The following is a 15,089-nucleotide window of genomic DNA, read 5'->3' as shown; positions in this document are numbered from 1 at the left end:
TTGAAAGAAACTCAATCTCTTCTTTGTGCAGTTAATCATTTTGACAGTATCGAAAGGCAAAGAAAAAAGGCAAAAATGACGTGACTGGATTTGTTTCAGACATATTCATTTTCAGGTTCCTGTCATGTATGATCACATCTGAAATATTAAGTAGAGAAAAGTCTACCTCAGGGTCTGTTTCTACTGCAGCACCTGCCAAGAGCGTGCTTGTGCAAACACACACTCACCAGAGCTCCGTCCTTGGCCCATATGGCAGCCCACTCCCTTCACATGGCGTACAGTGTACTGTAATGAAAATTACACACATGATCCCACCACTGTAGTTGTCTTTCAAGATGTCTTAAACAAAAGTGTCTGTTTTTTGTGTGTAAAGGGGGTAGCCTGATGGCGGACACACCAGATCATCAAGGAGGAATGTCTGAGAGTGAGACTATTAGCCTCTCCAGGGGAAGCGCTTTCCCTTTCTGTCTCACTGCTTTAAAATAGAGTCAAATTGTGATAAGGGACTGATGCGTGAGCCAACAGTTGCTCTTGAACTAATCTCAAGAATGGAAGTGCCATGCCTGTTGAATCTGATGATAGTTTTTTGTCTCTGTATCTTGCTGATACATTCCTTGCATTCAACCAACCTGCCTGTAGTTCTAAAAGCACTGCTTTGTTTTTACAGGTGACATTTATTTTATCCCAGTTTGAACAACTGAAAAAGTGACACACTTGCACACTATGTGGCCTTTTTCGTGCGTGCAGCCACTTCAGTTAATTGATGTGAGAGTGGTTCTGAGTGTGAATGGGCTCACTTTGCTTTTACAAATGAGGGTACTGTCTTTGCTGGTTAGGTCAGTGTTGACATGGGCGTGCCGCGCAGAGGGGTTCTGTGAGAGAGTTGGAGAGTCGTCAGTGTTTTGCTCTGGTGATGGTTTTATGGATATTGCTTGAATAAGGCTGTGTAGTGGAGCAGGGTGGAGAATGACCAAGGACCAGCCTGACAGGGAGGACACGCCCATAGAGAAGACTGCACATGTCAGTTTGCAGAGCAGCTATCCTGCCAAGGGCTCCTAGAGGGGACAGTAAATTTGATATGATTGAGTTTAATGCTAATGACCTACATGTCTCAATGGAGAGTTTGTGTTTATAGGAGAAAGTGGAGATTCTAACATTTCAAGGGCAAATTTGTCTTAAACTATTACATACTATTACGTGAATTTATATCATTAAAGGAATAGTTGGACATTTCTATTGCCTAAATGTTGAACTCGTTCTTTAAGAGTCTGCATATATGCCACATAGAAAGTAGACAGTGTAGATGAATTACACTGCACAGCTGAAGATTGTTTCAAGCCAGGACAAGTTCAGGAAGAGAAAAAGTTTGCAATGCTTGAGTGAGATAAAAAAAAACTTCCCCCTTTCTTTAAGAGTTTTAATAAAATGACTAAAGGTAATTACTGAGACATTTGTTGAAATATCCAGACCAGCTGTATTCCTGCTGTGGCATTAGCAAAGCACACCTGGGACCTGGGGAGTTTTTACAGTTGGAATTCATAGCACTTACGAGCTCTACCTGACAACTTGTACCTAAATGATCCACAGTGATTTAAAACAGTGTTAAAATTATAAAAAAATGTTTTACTCAATAACATAAAAATAGAAAGGCGCTTCTTTGTTTTAGATGTGGAAAAGTCTATAATCAGAGAGAAAAGAGACAAATGGATAAAGAAGAGAGTGCAAAGTAGTAAATTAGATATTTTTCAGGGAAATGGGATGAATGTATTCAACACACGAGATACCCTTGAGCTATGGCATCACTGCCCTGTCAGTATATATTTTATTGCAATTAACATGGCACATGTGATCCTGAAGGCTTGATCCGTTTTTAGCGACTGTATACCCTCCATGATAGTGTCTCTATCTTTACCTTAGCAGTTTCTTGTCTGTAGATACGCACACTTCTTCTTGCGTGCAAATTGCTCATTTCTGCAGAACAACAGCTGTATGTCATGACAAGGATCATATGTTGTGTGACACCCATGGCCCGTCGTGCTTCGTCCATGCTAACCCATGACCGTTCCACTGCTCTGGCTGTGACAGCTGTGGAAGATGGCGTGTGGTGTGGTGTGTGTGTATGTGTGTATGGGTGGGACTTTGGGGAATTTGGTAGCTACTGAGAAATAAGGACAATGTGCCGGATATCGCTGAGCTTTATCCTTTTCTCCAGGAATGAGCTGAAGGCTGTAGACAATCCCCAGAAGGAGGCTTGACTGTACAGACTCACTTATGTGGACAGGACCAGAACCCAGTACTTCAGATTCAAAGACAATGCTCACCCCTCTATCTATCATTCTATCTGCATAGCAGCCTGACAGCTAATTTCTCATGCTGGTCTATATGGGACTGCAAGTGCATAAATCTGTATGAGTATACTTTTTTTCTGTTTGCGTGAATAAGTTCTCCTTCTGCTTCCACTCTTCACGCAAGCTCAATAGTCATATTTCTTAGCTTAATTCCTCAATCTCTCGCTTGTTCACTCTCTCACCAATCACGTCTTTCATCCACGGTCATTTTCCCTGCAGAACTAGGTTGGGAGCAATTGTCCTATTGTTGGCAATGAGCGTGCCTCCTGAGACTTGTATTTAGGTCAGGTACCGAACAGGAGAAAGACTTATCACCTATCACATGTTTAGCTCCTCTATTTGTTGCTGTGAACCTTTCCTCAGTATCAACAAAGGGATAATCTAAATCAGGGAGTGTCCAATATCAGAGCTCTGTAGGACAGAGTATGTGAGCGTACATGATTTAGAGACCTCCAGAATTGGCTTAGGAGTATATTAGGCAGTTCTCTTTGGGGAGAGAAGGGATATTTCCTTTCCATCGAAGACATGGATGCAGGAAGTTGAGACACATTGTGTTTAAATTTTCTCCTCACGAGCAATCTCAGATGGTTCAGCAATCATGTTGTTTCAGTCCTGACTGATTTCACCATTCTGCTGTTAAATAGCATTGCTCTGGGTCTGATGCTTGGATTGGACTGCTAAGTTTAGGTAAGGGGATAAAGCCTCTCAGGATTCAGTTTTTCATGTGTTATCGTGTCAAAAAAACTTCCCTTTATGTGTCCTTCCTGAGGTCATTGTTCAGTCTCCTGTTGCACAAAGTTGATTGCTGTGCTTTCACACCTACTGTTTCCGGCGGCAGGATATAAGAATGTCGGGAGTGCTGTCTGGATGGAAGAGACTCACTTTTATTTTTTCTCATCTTATTTTTATTAGGTTGCAAGCTAATGTTTCAAGTCATTTTAGCTTATTTGACTATGGGTATGTCAATGTTGGTCTGTGGGTTGTTCCATTTATTTTTTGTGAAATGTGTTGATACCTATTGAATGAAACGTTGCACACAAATCCAGGCCCCCCCTCAGGATGTATTGTAAATATGTTGTGCCATCAATGGGTCAAATGTTTCGTATGTTGTGACCAAATACATGCAAAATGAATAAGATTCCTATAGCCCAGCTTGGGTTTATGATTCTTAGCAACACTGCTAACACGCTAAATTAAGATCTTTAACATGGTAAAAATTATACTTTCTAAACAGCATATTAGCATTGCTGTAAGAGCATGGTAGCATGCTGACGTTAGCATGTATCTCAAAGCACAGCCTTACAGAGTCATTAGCATGGCTAAAACTCTAAACTGACTCTTAGGGTCCATCCACACAAAGACGCGTATTCCTGTAACCACACAACTTTAGTATCCTTTGGCCGACCATCCACACGCAGCTGGCGTTACCGGAGCCTGAAAAGTGTATTTTTTGTAACCAGGTCCCAGAATGGGAAGATTTGAGAACGCCTGTGGCGTTTTTGTCTGGACGGTAAAACCGCATACTTTGTTAATGATGTTGTCATCGCCCCACCTCGGACCTCTAACCTCTAATGCGTCACAGAACAACAACAGTGCTGCTGCGTGGAGAGAGACACGGACACATAGACTGAACTGTACTCTGAGTGACATGCATGGGAATGAATTAGGCTGACCACATATTTCTCCCTTTCCCTGATGCTCTGAATAATTCGCTAAATTGGTCGCCAGTAGCTTTTTATAAATAAAGTTGCAAAGAAAGTCGCAACAAGTAGCAAGACAGTGTCCGCCTGAGGGTGCTTTGGGTCGGGGAAGGGCTCACAGCAGCACCCGCTGCTCGCTGAGGAGTGACTACAGAGTGATTCGTGCATCAGAAACACCACAAAAGTCTTCAACCGGAAGAAGTCGACAGATTTGGGAAGTCACCAGATTTGGCGAGAAACTCTCCGGTGTTCGTATTATGATTATACACAATGGCGGTTCTCCGTCTCTTCTTCTCCTTTATTGGTGTATTTCTGTGGCAGTTACAGCGCCACATCCAGGCCTGGCATGTGTATTACAGCGTTTTAGCCGGTTTCACTGGTTTCGTGTGGACACAGATATTTCTTGAGCTAAGTCCGTGTGGAGGGAAAACTTTCTAAGAATGACAGAGGGGAAAAAAAGGTTGTTTTTCGATCGTATGGACACCCTTAGTCTTGTTAGAAACTATTGTGGCCAAGCTGAAGGGAAATTAGTCATCCACATTCACATTTAACAAGATGTATAAAAATACTCTATTACTATTTGCCCTTGACCTTTACTCTTCTGATGCAATTATGGGTTTTAGTGATTCTCACTGAATCATAAAGACACAACACAAGATCACACTTTTCAACAAAGATGAAGTTTCAGCTTCTTTGTTGTGCATCATCTATTTTGGGGAAGTGTAACCTTAAGGTCTGTCTGGCTGAGAGAGGTTGGATTTGCTGAAAGTTGTGTAAATATTAGTAAAGAAGAGTGCTTGTGCTTTGGAGCGTGATGTTTGCTTCACTCGTCTGTTTGCACTGACATGATTTCTCTCTATTCTCTTTCAGGAGATGTTTACATACAGCCAACACAGGACACAAAAAATCCTGTCATATATGGCGTCTTCTCTGTCTCTGGGTGAGTGTGCTATAACATACAGTATACTGTATATGGACAACACCTGTAATATTCTATGTTTTAAGATAGATTTTTTACGTTTCTGATAATTATTCCAGATACACGTTGCTGACCTTTCTCTTCTTTCACTTTCTGTTCACAGCTCTGTCTTCAAAGGCTCAGCAGTTTGTGTCTACTCCATGGCTGACATCCGCATGGTCTTTAATGGACCCTTCGCCCACAAGGAGGGTCCCAATTACCAGTGGGTGGCCTACACTGGGAAGATCCCCTACCCTCGGCCCGGCACGGTGAGTTTCAAATCCACAATGACCCCACACATGAATCCAACAGCAAGCCGGCATAACAGCTTCTCTCTAACTCAGACCTCAAATAGAAACCATCTGAACAAGATGCAGGCATCAGCATAACCAAGAATGTTACTGTAAGACAGGCTGTCAAATATACTTTTTTTAATGTGATTTTGCCAATTATTTTTCATGAGGTTTGACCCAAGCTCAAGAATGTTATTGCTTCTGTTTTTCTTTCAGTGCCCTGGAGGTACATTCACCCCCAATATGAAGTCCACTAAAGACTATCCAGATGAAGTGATTAACTTCATGAGGAATCACCCTGCCATGTACAATGCCGTGTACCCGATACACAAGCGCCCCCTAGTGGTTCGGACCAATGTGGACTATGAGTTCACCACCATCACTGTGGACCAGGTGACAGCTGCAGATGGCAACTATGAAGTGCTCTTCTTGGGAACTGGTGAGTGTTTTGTAACACATTTGATTTGGTTTGATAGAAATGAGGGTAGCTGCCTTTTTGTCTGTTTATAAAATCATCACAGCTTTGTTTAGGTTTTTTACATGAAGTCAGTCTGAACCCATGAACCCTTTGATCAGAGTCAGAATGGTGAATGACAGTGTTAGTGAGAAGCTGAATAATGGTTAAAAAAAAATCCCCCATGGAAATAAATCCCATGTAAGTGGAGGGCTTGTCTCCACTGCAATCATTTATCATTAAGAGAAAAGCATTCTTGCCTTTTGTGCTCGAGTGGAAATTTAACCAATCAAAGGGTTTGTACTACGCTCTATTCACATGAAGTAAACAACAAGTGATTTGTACCTGGAGGGCAGGGGTGGATTGACAGCGGGAGGGATAGAAAAGAAACAGGGGGTAAGAAGAAGAGAAGGAATGGGGGGGGGTTCAGTTAGGACATCCATCACCTTAATCTCGGCCACTGGTGTAAGAGAGATTATCTGTCTGTCTGCATGCCTTGAACCTTTAATAAGCCCCAGTATGACAGCAACAGCCACCACACAGGATGCAGCCCTCACATATTGTGTATGATGCCTTTTAACTTGCTTTTTTGTTCATCTGTGCATTACGGGGAGGGGACTAATGGGTTTGTGTGCAATAGTGGGCCACTGTGGAGGAATGTGTGTCCTTTCAGCTGCTGTCAGAGGCAGCCATTAAGCCTCGCACTGGAGCTCAATGCAAAAGTCATAATAAATCTCAGGTATCCTGCTCATAGGAATGCCTAACTCTGTGCAGAAATCAAACATGCCAGGGTCTTATGGAATCCTGATGAATAGGTCAAGGCAAGAAGGGAGCTGAGGATGACAGAAGGGGTTTTTCATGGTGGCGGCAGAAAGTACACTAAGTGGAACGGAGCTTTACGTCATTGAGGAAAGGTTAAAGCGACGGGAACCACGTAACAGAGGTGAAGGGTACAGTGGAGCCTGTTGATAGGAGGATTATCCCTTGTTGGAGGCTGCTGAGAGAATAAAATGGGAACCCAAGGGACTGTTGACAGGCAGAGGGGTGTGAGGTTGCAGGTATGTAGCTGACAGGTGTGTGTTGTGGTCCACAGACAAGGGAACAGTTCAGAAAGTCATCGTTCTGCCCAGAGATGACCTGCAGACTGAGGAGCTGGTCCTTGAAGAGGTAGAGGTTTTCAAGGTGAGCTTTTACTCTTTTTATCTTACCATACCTTACTTTTGCATTTCCATCTTTGTTCTCACACCCACACCTTGCTCCTTTGTCCACAGTTCCTTGTCCTTTCTGAACTTCTTTTTCCATTCTCGGCATTCCTCTGTACATACATTTCCACCTGCTAACACACTGTATTAACAATGTATTATTTTCTCTATTTAGGTCCCTACTCCAATTACAACAATGAAGATCTCATCCAAAAGAGTAAGCAGGCCTGCTCAACAGATTTTCTTAACCTTTGCTCAGATAGAGAAAAATGAAACCATCGTTCAAAGAAAGGGAATGAAATAAATGCAATTCGGAAAGGTCACAAACCACATACATACAGCTGTGCTTCACTGTTGCTTCCTTTCATAATTCATAGAAAAGTCTGAGGGAGAGAGAAATATGGAAAAGACACTTAAGGTGTAGTGTTGTCTTTCAGTCTGTGATTACAATACTTGGCCTCTTCAACATGCTATGACATCATTTCACAGACAGAGAGTTTGTTTTACACAAAGCCTGCCAGACTGACACATCTCAAACAGCTGATCATAAAATTATGATGGCAGCCTTATAGATATGAGGTCAGTATTCTCCCACATGACCCAGAGCCTGCTGCTGCTTCTGCACAGTGCAGGATTTGATTTTTTCTTTTTAAATCTCATTACATCCATCTGTGTTTAGAAAGTCTTTGTATGGAAGCAAATATTTGCAAAAAATCTTTGAATCTAATAAGCTATAGGGTTCACAAATTCAGACTACCCAGGCTTAATTGCCCATCCCTGGTATCCCAGATGTTCAGGTCTGCACCTCGTATCTTGAATATTATGCAGTTTTTCCACTGCATAGTATAACATGACTTGACTTGACATGACATGACTCAAGTCGACTGGTTCTTTTTCGGTTTTTCATTTGATAAAGTACTTATTTAGTAACACCTCAGTCAAGGTTCCAAGTGAGTTGAGCCAATATGAGAAGGTGGAGTTAAAACACTACAGACCACTGATTTGTCAGAAAGAATCGTCAGTACGACAAGGGACAGGAGAGGGTCCTATTCGCCATGGAAAAATTAGAAAAGAAAAGTCCTGGTACCAAAAAAGTGAACTGAATCGAGCAGAACCAACCATACAGTGGCCGCGTGGCTTGAGTGTCTGTATTTTAATAACTCAGTTTGAGCAACCCTTTTTTTTTTTACCTTACTTGCATATTGTGATCCAAATTGAGCTTCTTAGTTTATATTAGATTTCTTAGATAACATTCACATTTACATTATATTGGGCACTTGAATTTGTTAGTACTCAAATATATACGTATACTTGAGATAAAGCTTTTAGACATGCTCAATATCCATATCCATCCACTCTGCTCAGTGCAGCCATCCTAAAGAATCCCAGGATGTTTTCCCTTCCTTATTTCAATTTCAATATATAAGTGTTCTCTAGAATGACGTATAACACCATTTTACCTCCTCTTTTCTCTCAACAGCAACAGCTGTATGTATCATCTGCGATAGGGCTCACCCAGTTGGCTCTTCACCGGTGTGACGTGTATGGTGAAGCCTGTGCTGACTGCTGTCTGGCTAGAGACCCTTACTGTGCCTGGGATGGCAAGTCCTGCTCCCGTTACTCCGCCTCGCAGAAGAGGTGAGCACCAAAAGCAGTGTTAACATGAGCTACAATAACTTCATAACTAATTGACTGACTTAATTGGTGTGTTGAATGATGCTCAAAGTAGACTGCCTAGATGGCTGATTGGCTGTTTTAATAGCATCGTAATATGTTTTAATGATATAAAGTATATCAGGTCATTGGGTAAATTGTGGTTAGCGCTCCACTAATAAATCAAATACTTGTGATTTTATAAGTATAACCAGTAATTGATTTAAATTCACATACTTGTAATAACACAATGGGGTGGTGGTTTGTGGTTAGAGCCATTTAAATTTGATACTTTAATGGCTTTATGTGTTGATGAATGGCTTTGAATGGCTTGCAGTTGCTTTATGATTTTTTTCTCTCCTTATTCGGCAATACTGGTCTGACCCCTTTAGACGTAGCCGAAGGCAGGATGTTAAGTACGGGAACCCCATCCGCCAATGCCGAGGCTTCAACTCTAACGGTAAGACGCCTGGTCTTAAAGCTCCTGAGTTTCTTTCTATTGCTTCTATTTGTTTATTAAAAGGAAAGTTCAGATTTTATGTGTTTAAAGTGGGGTTGTATGAGGTAATGTATTTGGATGGAGGCAGCAGCTAAACATTTTACCACCTAAAAAAAGTCTGTCTAGTGTACGCTATATATATATATATATAATGTTTCTACAGCTTTACCTTGCCGTCAGACAGTTTAAGTTTGCTCTGGGGGAATTGAAGCCATTATACGCTCTTGTCAAAACCATCAGCCTCAATTCCTGTGTTCTGTGTTCTTTTTGTCAGTCTGGTGGCTTTGATGAGAGCAGAGATAATGGCTTCAGTTCCCCCCTGCATAAACTTAAACAACATTATATGATGGCAGTGTAAAGCTGTGAAATTATTCTTAATATAGCATGCACTTTAGGAGTGCCTTTTACCCCCATCCACAGCAGTTTTTTCCATGCCTTTCCTCATGCCTGCTTTTCGAACTAGGGGCAGGCCGACCTCCATCTACTGTAAGTAATACACTGACTATGGATAAGTACCTCATACAGTCCCACTTCGAAAATTTAATTATCTAACTATCCCTTAAATTAACTCAGGAGGTTGAAAATAATGAAACATGCCATTATTAGGGCTCCTACTAATGACAGCTTTATGGTAATCTCTGACAGCCGTATTGCTATAAGGACTTTGATTTGCCACAACTGAGATTTTGGTCTTGAGAAGTTCATGGTAATGAGTGTTTGGTTGTCATGGAAACCCCCCTCTCTCTTTGCCCCGCAGCCAATAAGAACACTCTGGAGATGGTGCAGTATGGGGTGGAGGGAAGCAGTACCTTCCTAGAGTGTCAGGCCCGCTCTCCACATGCTGTCATCAAATGGCATCTGCAGAGAGATAACAGCGACCGCAGGAAAGAGGTGAACCAACACACAGTGTGTATTTCTCAGAGATTCTGGTTATTTATGCATATTGTGTTGTTTGTCATGTTTATCCAAAATAAAGCACAATATGACTTTCCCTGAAGTACTGAAAGGACTTGAACTTTACTGACATAGATTAGTAGCGGATGAGCATTTCCACAGATGAACACTAAAAATGTATTTTGGACATATCCATGTGGTTGCGACGGCCAGTATTTTTATTTCAGTTTGTTACTATGTTGTTATGGAGAGATGGGGATATATATGCACTATAACACATGTGAAAAATGACTCCAGTGTAACCCTTTTACAATTCTCTGTTAACACCATTAAGTGATTCAGGCTCTAATTAAAGGAACCTGACTTCTCACTCAGATCCGACTGTGCTACGGGAAGGACATATAAAGGAGAGCAGTGAAAAAAAACCTGTGCTATGAGACACTAGTTAAAGTTTTATTGTGGAGCTATGTAGTGCCTGTAGTGCTGCCTCTCTTGTATTGAATATTCTATTGGAAGGTCTTTGTTCCCAAATGCAGCTTGGCTACTTCCTCATATTTCTGATTGTGAGCTAAAAAAAAAAAGCTGCCATCACCAAATCAGATTCCTGGGCGTGGATGTACAGATAGAGATGATAGAGTTACACTTAGAGTTACAATTTGATTACATTTTAATCAATTCATTTTTTTGTATTATGTATTCTTCCACCATATATGCCGATACAGCAGGGATGTAAACAATAGATTATTAAATATGAACAGTTCCAGATTTGTGTAGGAATATTCTTTTCCCTCCTCCTCCCCCCACTCCCCTCTCACTTAATAGACACAATTTGATATGAACAGTCAGACTACTCAGACTCATAAGTTTGTCAAATTTAAACCCAGAGACATACACAAACTGCTTACTCACTCTGTACAGTGGTTTGAAGATCTCAGATGTTTCCTGTTTACAAGTCAGAGGGGAAACTTTGTCTTCAGTATCAGAGTTATCCAGTTAAAGCAGCAGAACTTTCCAATATACATGTTTGCCAAAATGTTAACATAGAATCGGTGCTGAGTTAGATATTCATTTAGCCACTACCATCAACAATAACGTTTCAGTGGTTTTCACCTGATGTTGCACAGCTATTATTTTTACCTCATGATCGATGTTAAAGGTAGAGGTCTCTCTCTCTCTCTCTCTCTCTCTCTCTCTCTCTCTCTCTCTCTCTCTCTCTCTCTCTCTCTCTCTCTCTCTCTCTCTCTCTCTCTCTCTCTCTCTCTCTCTCTCTCTCTCTCTCTCTCTCTCTCTCTCTCTCTCTCTCTCTCTCTCTCTCTCTCTTTCTCATTGAATGTCCCTTCACTTCCCTATCGCATCCCTTCTGTCTGGGAACAAAATGTAATGAAAGAAAGTATTGAAAGTATTAGATATTACTGGCTAAGAAAACACGTGTTATGTCGTTCTGTCTGTTTCAGTAAGATGGACAGCGCTACTTCTACACATGCACCCCCTAATTTAGCCATACTCATTTAACCATTTTAACACCCACTTGCTTAGTTGTTCAGCTTACAGTAGCCTAGTCTTCTGCCAAAATATTTAGATACATTTAGAGATAATTAGATGTGGCACACACAATTTTTTTTCCAATGCACATCCACATGTCAGTGATACAGATGCAAATATATAAATACAGATATTTTGTGAATTAAAAAGATACAGGTAGTAGCTTTATATTTTTACCCATAATGTTCAGGATGTCATATCATAGTCGTTCATGAGCTGTTTTTTCTCTGCAGATGCGTTCTGATGGTCGGATTATGAAGACAGAGCAGGGTCTACTTCTGCGGTCTCTGCAGCCCTCTGACTCTGGCATGTACCAATGTACAGCCACAGAGAAGAACTTCAAACACATGCTGGTCAAGCTGCAGTTGGTGGTGCTGTCAAGCCGGGCTGTCAACAATGTGCTGGTTGAGGGCGGAGGAGGGCTGGTGCCGTCCTCTCTCCACTCCAGCAGCACCCAGTGGACCCCTAGTGCAGGCCAATATAAGGACCTGCTGACCATCCTGAGCCAGCCAGAGATGAGCCTGATCAATCAGTACTGCCAGGACTACTGGCAGTTTGGAGACCCGCTGCTGGGCGCCCTCAAGGCCAAAGACCTGAAGGAGCTCAAGGAGCAGAAGAAGCCCCGCAACCGCCGGCATCACGGGGAGGGGGAGGAGATAGAGGAGCAGGAGGAGGTAGAGACATGAGGAGCCCAGCTTTGTGTCTGAAACACCTTTAACCACCCTTCCCCCCACCCTGTGAAAACTGGGAGAGACTCTTTGAGAGTAGCAACATGAAAAAATCCACAAACCGGAGAAAAAAAAACTGAGAAAAAAGAGGCTTACAAACAAAATCCCACATACATCCTCTCAAACAGTAAGATATATGATACACAGTATTTATTGTAGGTTGTATATAGTATCATTCTGTGGATTTCTTTGTACTTAGAAAAAAACATGCTCTTTGTGTATAGGTACCTTTGGGCAAATACTATTGTTATTATTGATGTTGTTAATTTTATTGTTGCTGTTACTGTCATTACAAAACTCATCTGTCAGCATCATATGACCTTGACGACTGTTTGGAATGTGTTATCAGACATGTAAGCTGTTGGGAGCGAGCTATGAGAAGCTCTAACAGGGAAATGAGTTGTTGATAAGAGGTGATGGGATCTCTGTGGTTTCTTGCTTGCTTTGACTCGATGCCAGGACTCTTTTATTTCTGGACACTCCAGGAACGCCTGCGATGCAACCCCCTCGTGGCTGCATGTGGACAGAGACTTAATATTGCAAGGGGACCATCGACACATGGTCCCAGTTATTGTGGGGAAACAATCCTTTTCCATGGGAACCCAGACATACATATGACTGTTTAAATATTATCACTTGTGTAATTGGGCCTTTTAATAGGAAACTGGTGCACATACTAATTTGGATTATCTGAATCTCAAATGTACTCTACTTTGAGTAACCTGCAGCTTCTTCTGGCCTTGAACTGAAGTTTTAAAAAAGATACATAAAAGAGGCAAGCATCGGAACAGTTTTATTAGGAAATATAATGGTTGGGTTCTTTTCAACTACAAACATCCTTTGAACTGTGATTGAGGTGCAATAAAGGGTCAAGGTTTTGCACAAAGGGCATTATTCTTTTACTTTCGAGGGACATTGGCTGGGGCCAAATGCAACAAGCACACACGGGAAAGTTATCGTTTACTTCTGTAGAAAAACAAATCCAATTGAAGATAAAATAGGGGCCCAGATGAGGCAGCATTTGTTAGCTTTGAGTACTCAAGAAATCTTTTGTTCTTTCTTCCTTTGACATTCATATGTGAAAAAAAAGAATTGCCCATATACACAACAGAGCATTGTAACAATGTTGTGACACTAACCAAAATATTGGGAAGCTGGCTTTCATTGTGTGCATGAACCTGTATTTGTACTGTAATTCTGATAAGATACTGTGTGATCGTTTTTTTTCTGTTTTTCATCTCTAGGGGTGTACAGTATGGTCTCTGAGGGACGTCTCAGTAGAGGAAAATGGGGATAAAGAAATGCTTTAATGATGCCCTCAAATATACCCTGTATAAAGCATGATGCATCTTTTCATTGACCTTAATATTATAAGAAAATATCAATACACTTGAGTATGGGGATATTATGTTTCATGATACTGTATAGATTCTCAAAAACACAGTATACATTTTTAATTAATAGTTTACGTGAAAAGATTTGTGGAATACAGTGGTTCATTCGGTGTTGTTTAAACCCTTAACCGCTAGATAGCAATGTTGTATCTCTTTCACTCCAATGCAACATTGTATGGTGGTGTATCGAAAACTTCTTTCATAGTTTTCCGTAAAAAATCACAATATATCTCCTTGATTACAGTATCGCAATATATATCGTCATAGAATCAAAACCCCTGCATCATGATACGTATCGTATTGCCAGATTCTTCTCTACAAATACACAGCCCTAATAAATGTAGATTTAGTTTTCAGGGATATTATCTTGTGTATGTATTTGGGTAGCACATAATGAGGGTAGTATCATACAATGGCACAGTAATTATGAAGACAAAGGCTGATTTGAATATGATGAGAATGCTATTTAAAAAAGGCATGAGTGATAGTTCTATTGATAAGAATTTTTCTGCTCAATTGAAAACAGTACAGCAGTTCTCCAGCAGGTAAAATTAATGGCATTTTTATATATAAGAATATATGGCAGGGGAAAAAAACATCTAACAAGGTGTATATGTATTTTGATATTGTTCTGGCATTCAAGGCTTTTAATACACCTTTTCTAGCTTGTATGCAGGCTGTCTTGAATGCCTCTGGGAAGATGCATCCATAATTCATACAGAGGTATCTGTATCTGCTCCTCTATTTGGGATGTCTGTCTGCATTCCCAGAATCAATCACAGCTCCTGATTGTCTCCTCCAAATGAGACCAGGAGTTATACAGCAAGAAAGGAAAAAAAAAAAAAAAAAAAAAAAGCAAAGAAAGGTTGTACAATTTGTTGGTATTTTTAAAAACGTGTCTGTAGTTTTTCAGTGTTTTTTGTTTGTTTTGTACTGTATTCTTGCATCATCAGACTTTATGGAAAAAAGGAAAAAAAAACTAAATGCACAAAGGTGATGTTCTTGTAATGACTTGTGTAAATTACTCTATCTTCCCTTTCCATTGTTGTTGCTGACTAATAAATTAAAGCTCTATATTTTATAAGAATGGAATGCTCCCCCCCTTCATTGTGATTGGCTTGATACTGGATGTTTTCCATGTTCTGCCCAGAACCATCTGGATACTTGGAATAAAGTTGTACCTGTTAAAAGAGATATGTATGCACATTTGTAAAAAAAAGTATATACACATTACATTTGTGTTCGTAATGAAACTATTGGAAGCTAAAACACCTCCAATCGAAGGACGCTTGGGATTTTCTCTCTGTTTCTATCAGCGTCTCTACCTCTGGGCCTAATAAGTATTGATTTTGCAAGTTCCTAATCCCCATCAGTTAATATGTTCAGATGAAGGTTGATCAGTACTTAAAGGTTCATTAACTCAC

The 15,089-nt window shown here is 40.8% G+C and overlaps 1 protein-coding gene across 5 annotated transcripts in view; it reads left to right on the top strand.

The window, feature by feature from the left end:
* The window catches only part of LOC310965578 (semaphorin-3F-like), a 67,235-nt gene extending 52,424 nt beyond the window's left edge, over positions 1-14,811 (top strand). For 2 of the 5 annotated variants that reach the window (XM_083939263.1, XM_083939261.1), the window contains 9 exons: positions 4,919-4,988; positions 5,131-5,275; positions 5,516-5,738; positions 6,847-6,935; positions 7,131-7,172; positions 8,436-8,593; positions 9,001-9,068; positions 9,865-9,998; positions 11,777-14,811. In XM_083939263.1, the coding sequence (XP_083795389.1) occupies positions 4,919-4,988; positions 5,131-5,275; positions 5,516-5,738; positions 6,847-6,935; positions 7,131-7,172; positions 8,436-8,593; positions 9,001-9,068; positions 9,865-9,998; positions 11,777-12,229 (1,382 nt within the window). In that variant the 3' untranslated portion in view covers positions 12,230-14,811. Of the gene's footprint in view, positions 1-4,918; positions 4,989-5,130; positions 5,276-5,515; positions 5,739-6,846; positions 6,936-7,130; positions 7,173-8,435; positions 8,596-8,987; positions 9,069-9,864; positions 9,999-11,776 lie in introns of all 5 variants that reach the window. The other 3 variants (XM_083939262.1, XM_083939260.1, XR_014593785.1) reach the window with 2 other exon arrangements.
* Positions 14,812-15,089: the final 278 nt, after the last annotated feature.

This window comes from Echiichthys vipera (assembly GCF_963691815.1).
Source record: "Echiichthys vipera genome assembly, chromosome: X".
In the NCBI taxonomy this organism is placed as follows: domain Eukaryota; kingdom Metazoa; phylum Chordata; class Actinopteri; order Perciformes; family Trachinidae; genus Echiichthys; species Echiichthys vipera.
This window is presented reverse-complemented; position numbering and strand designations above follow the sequence as displayed.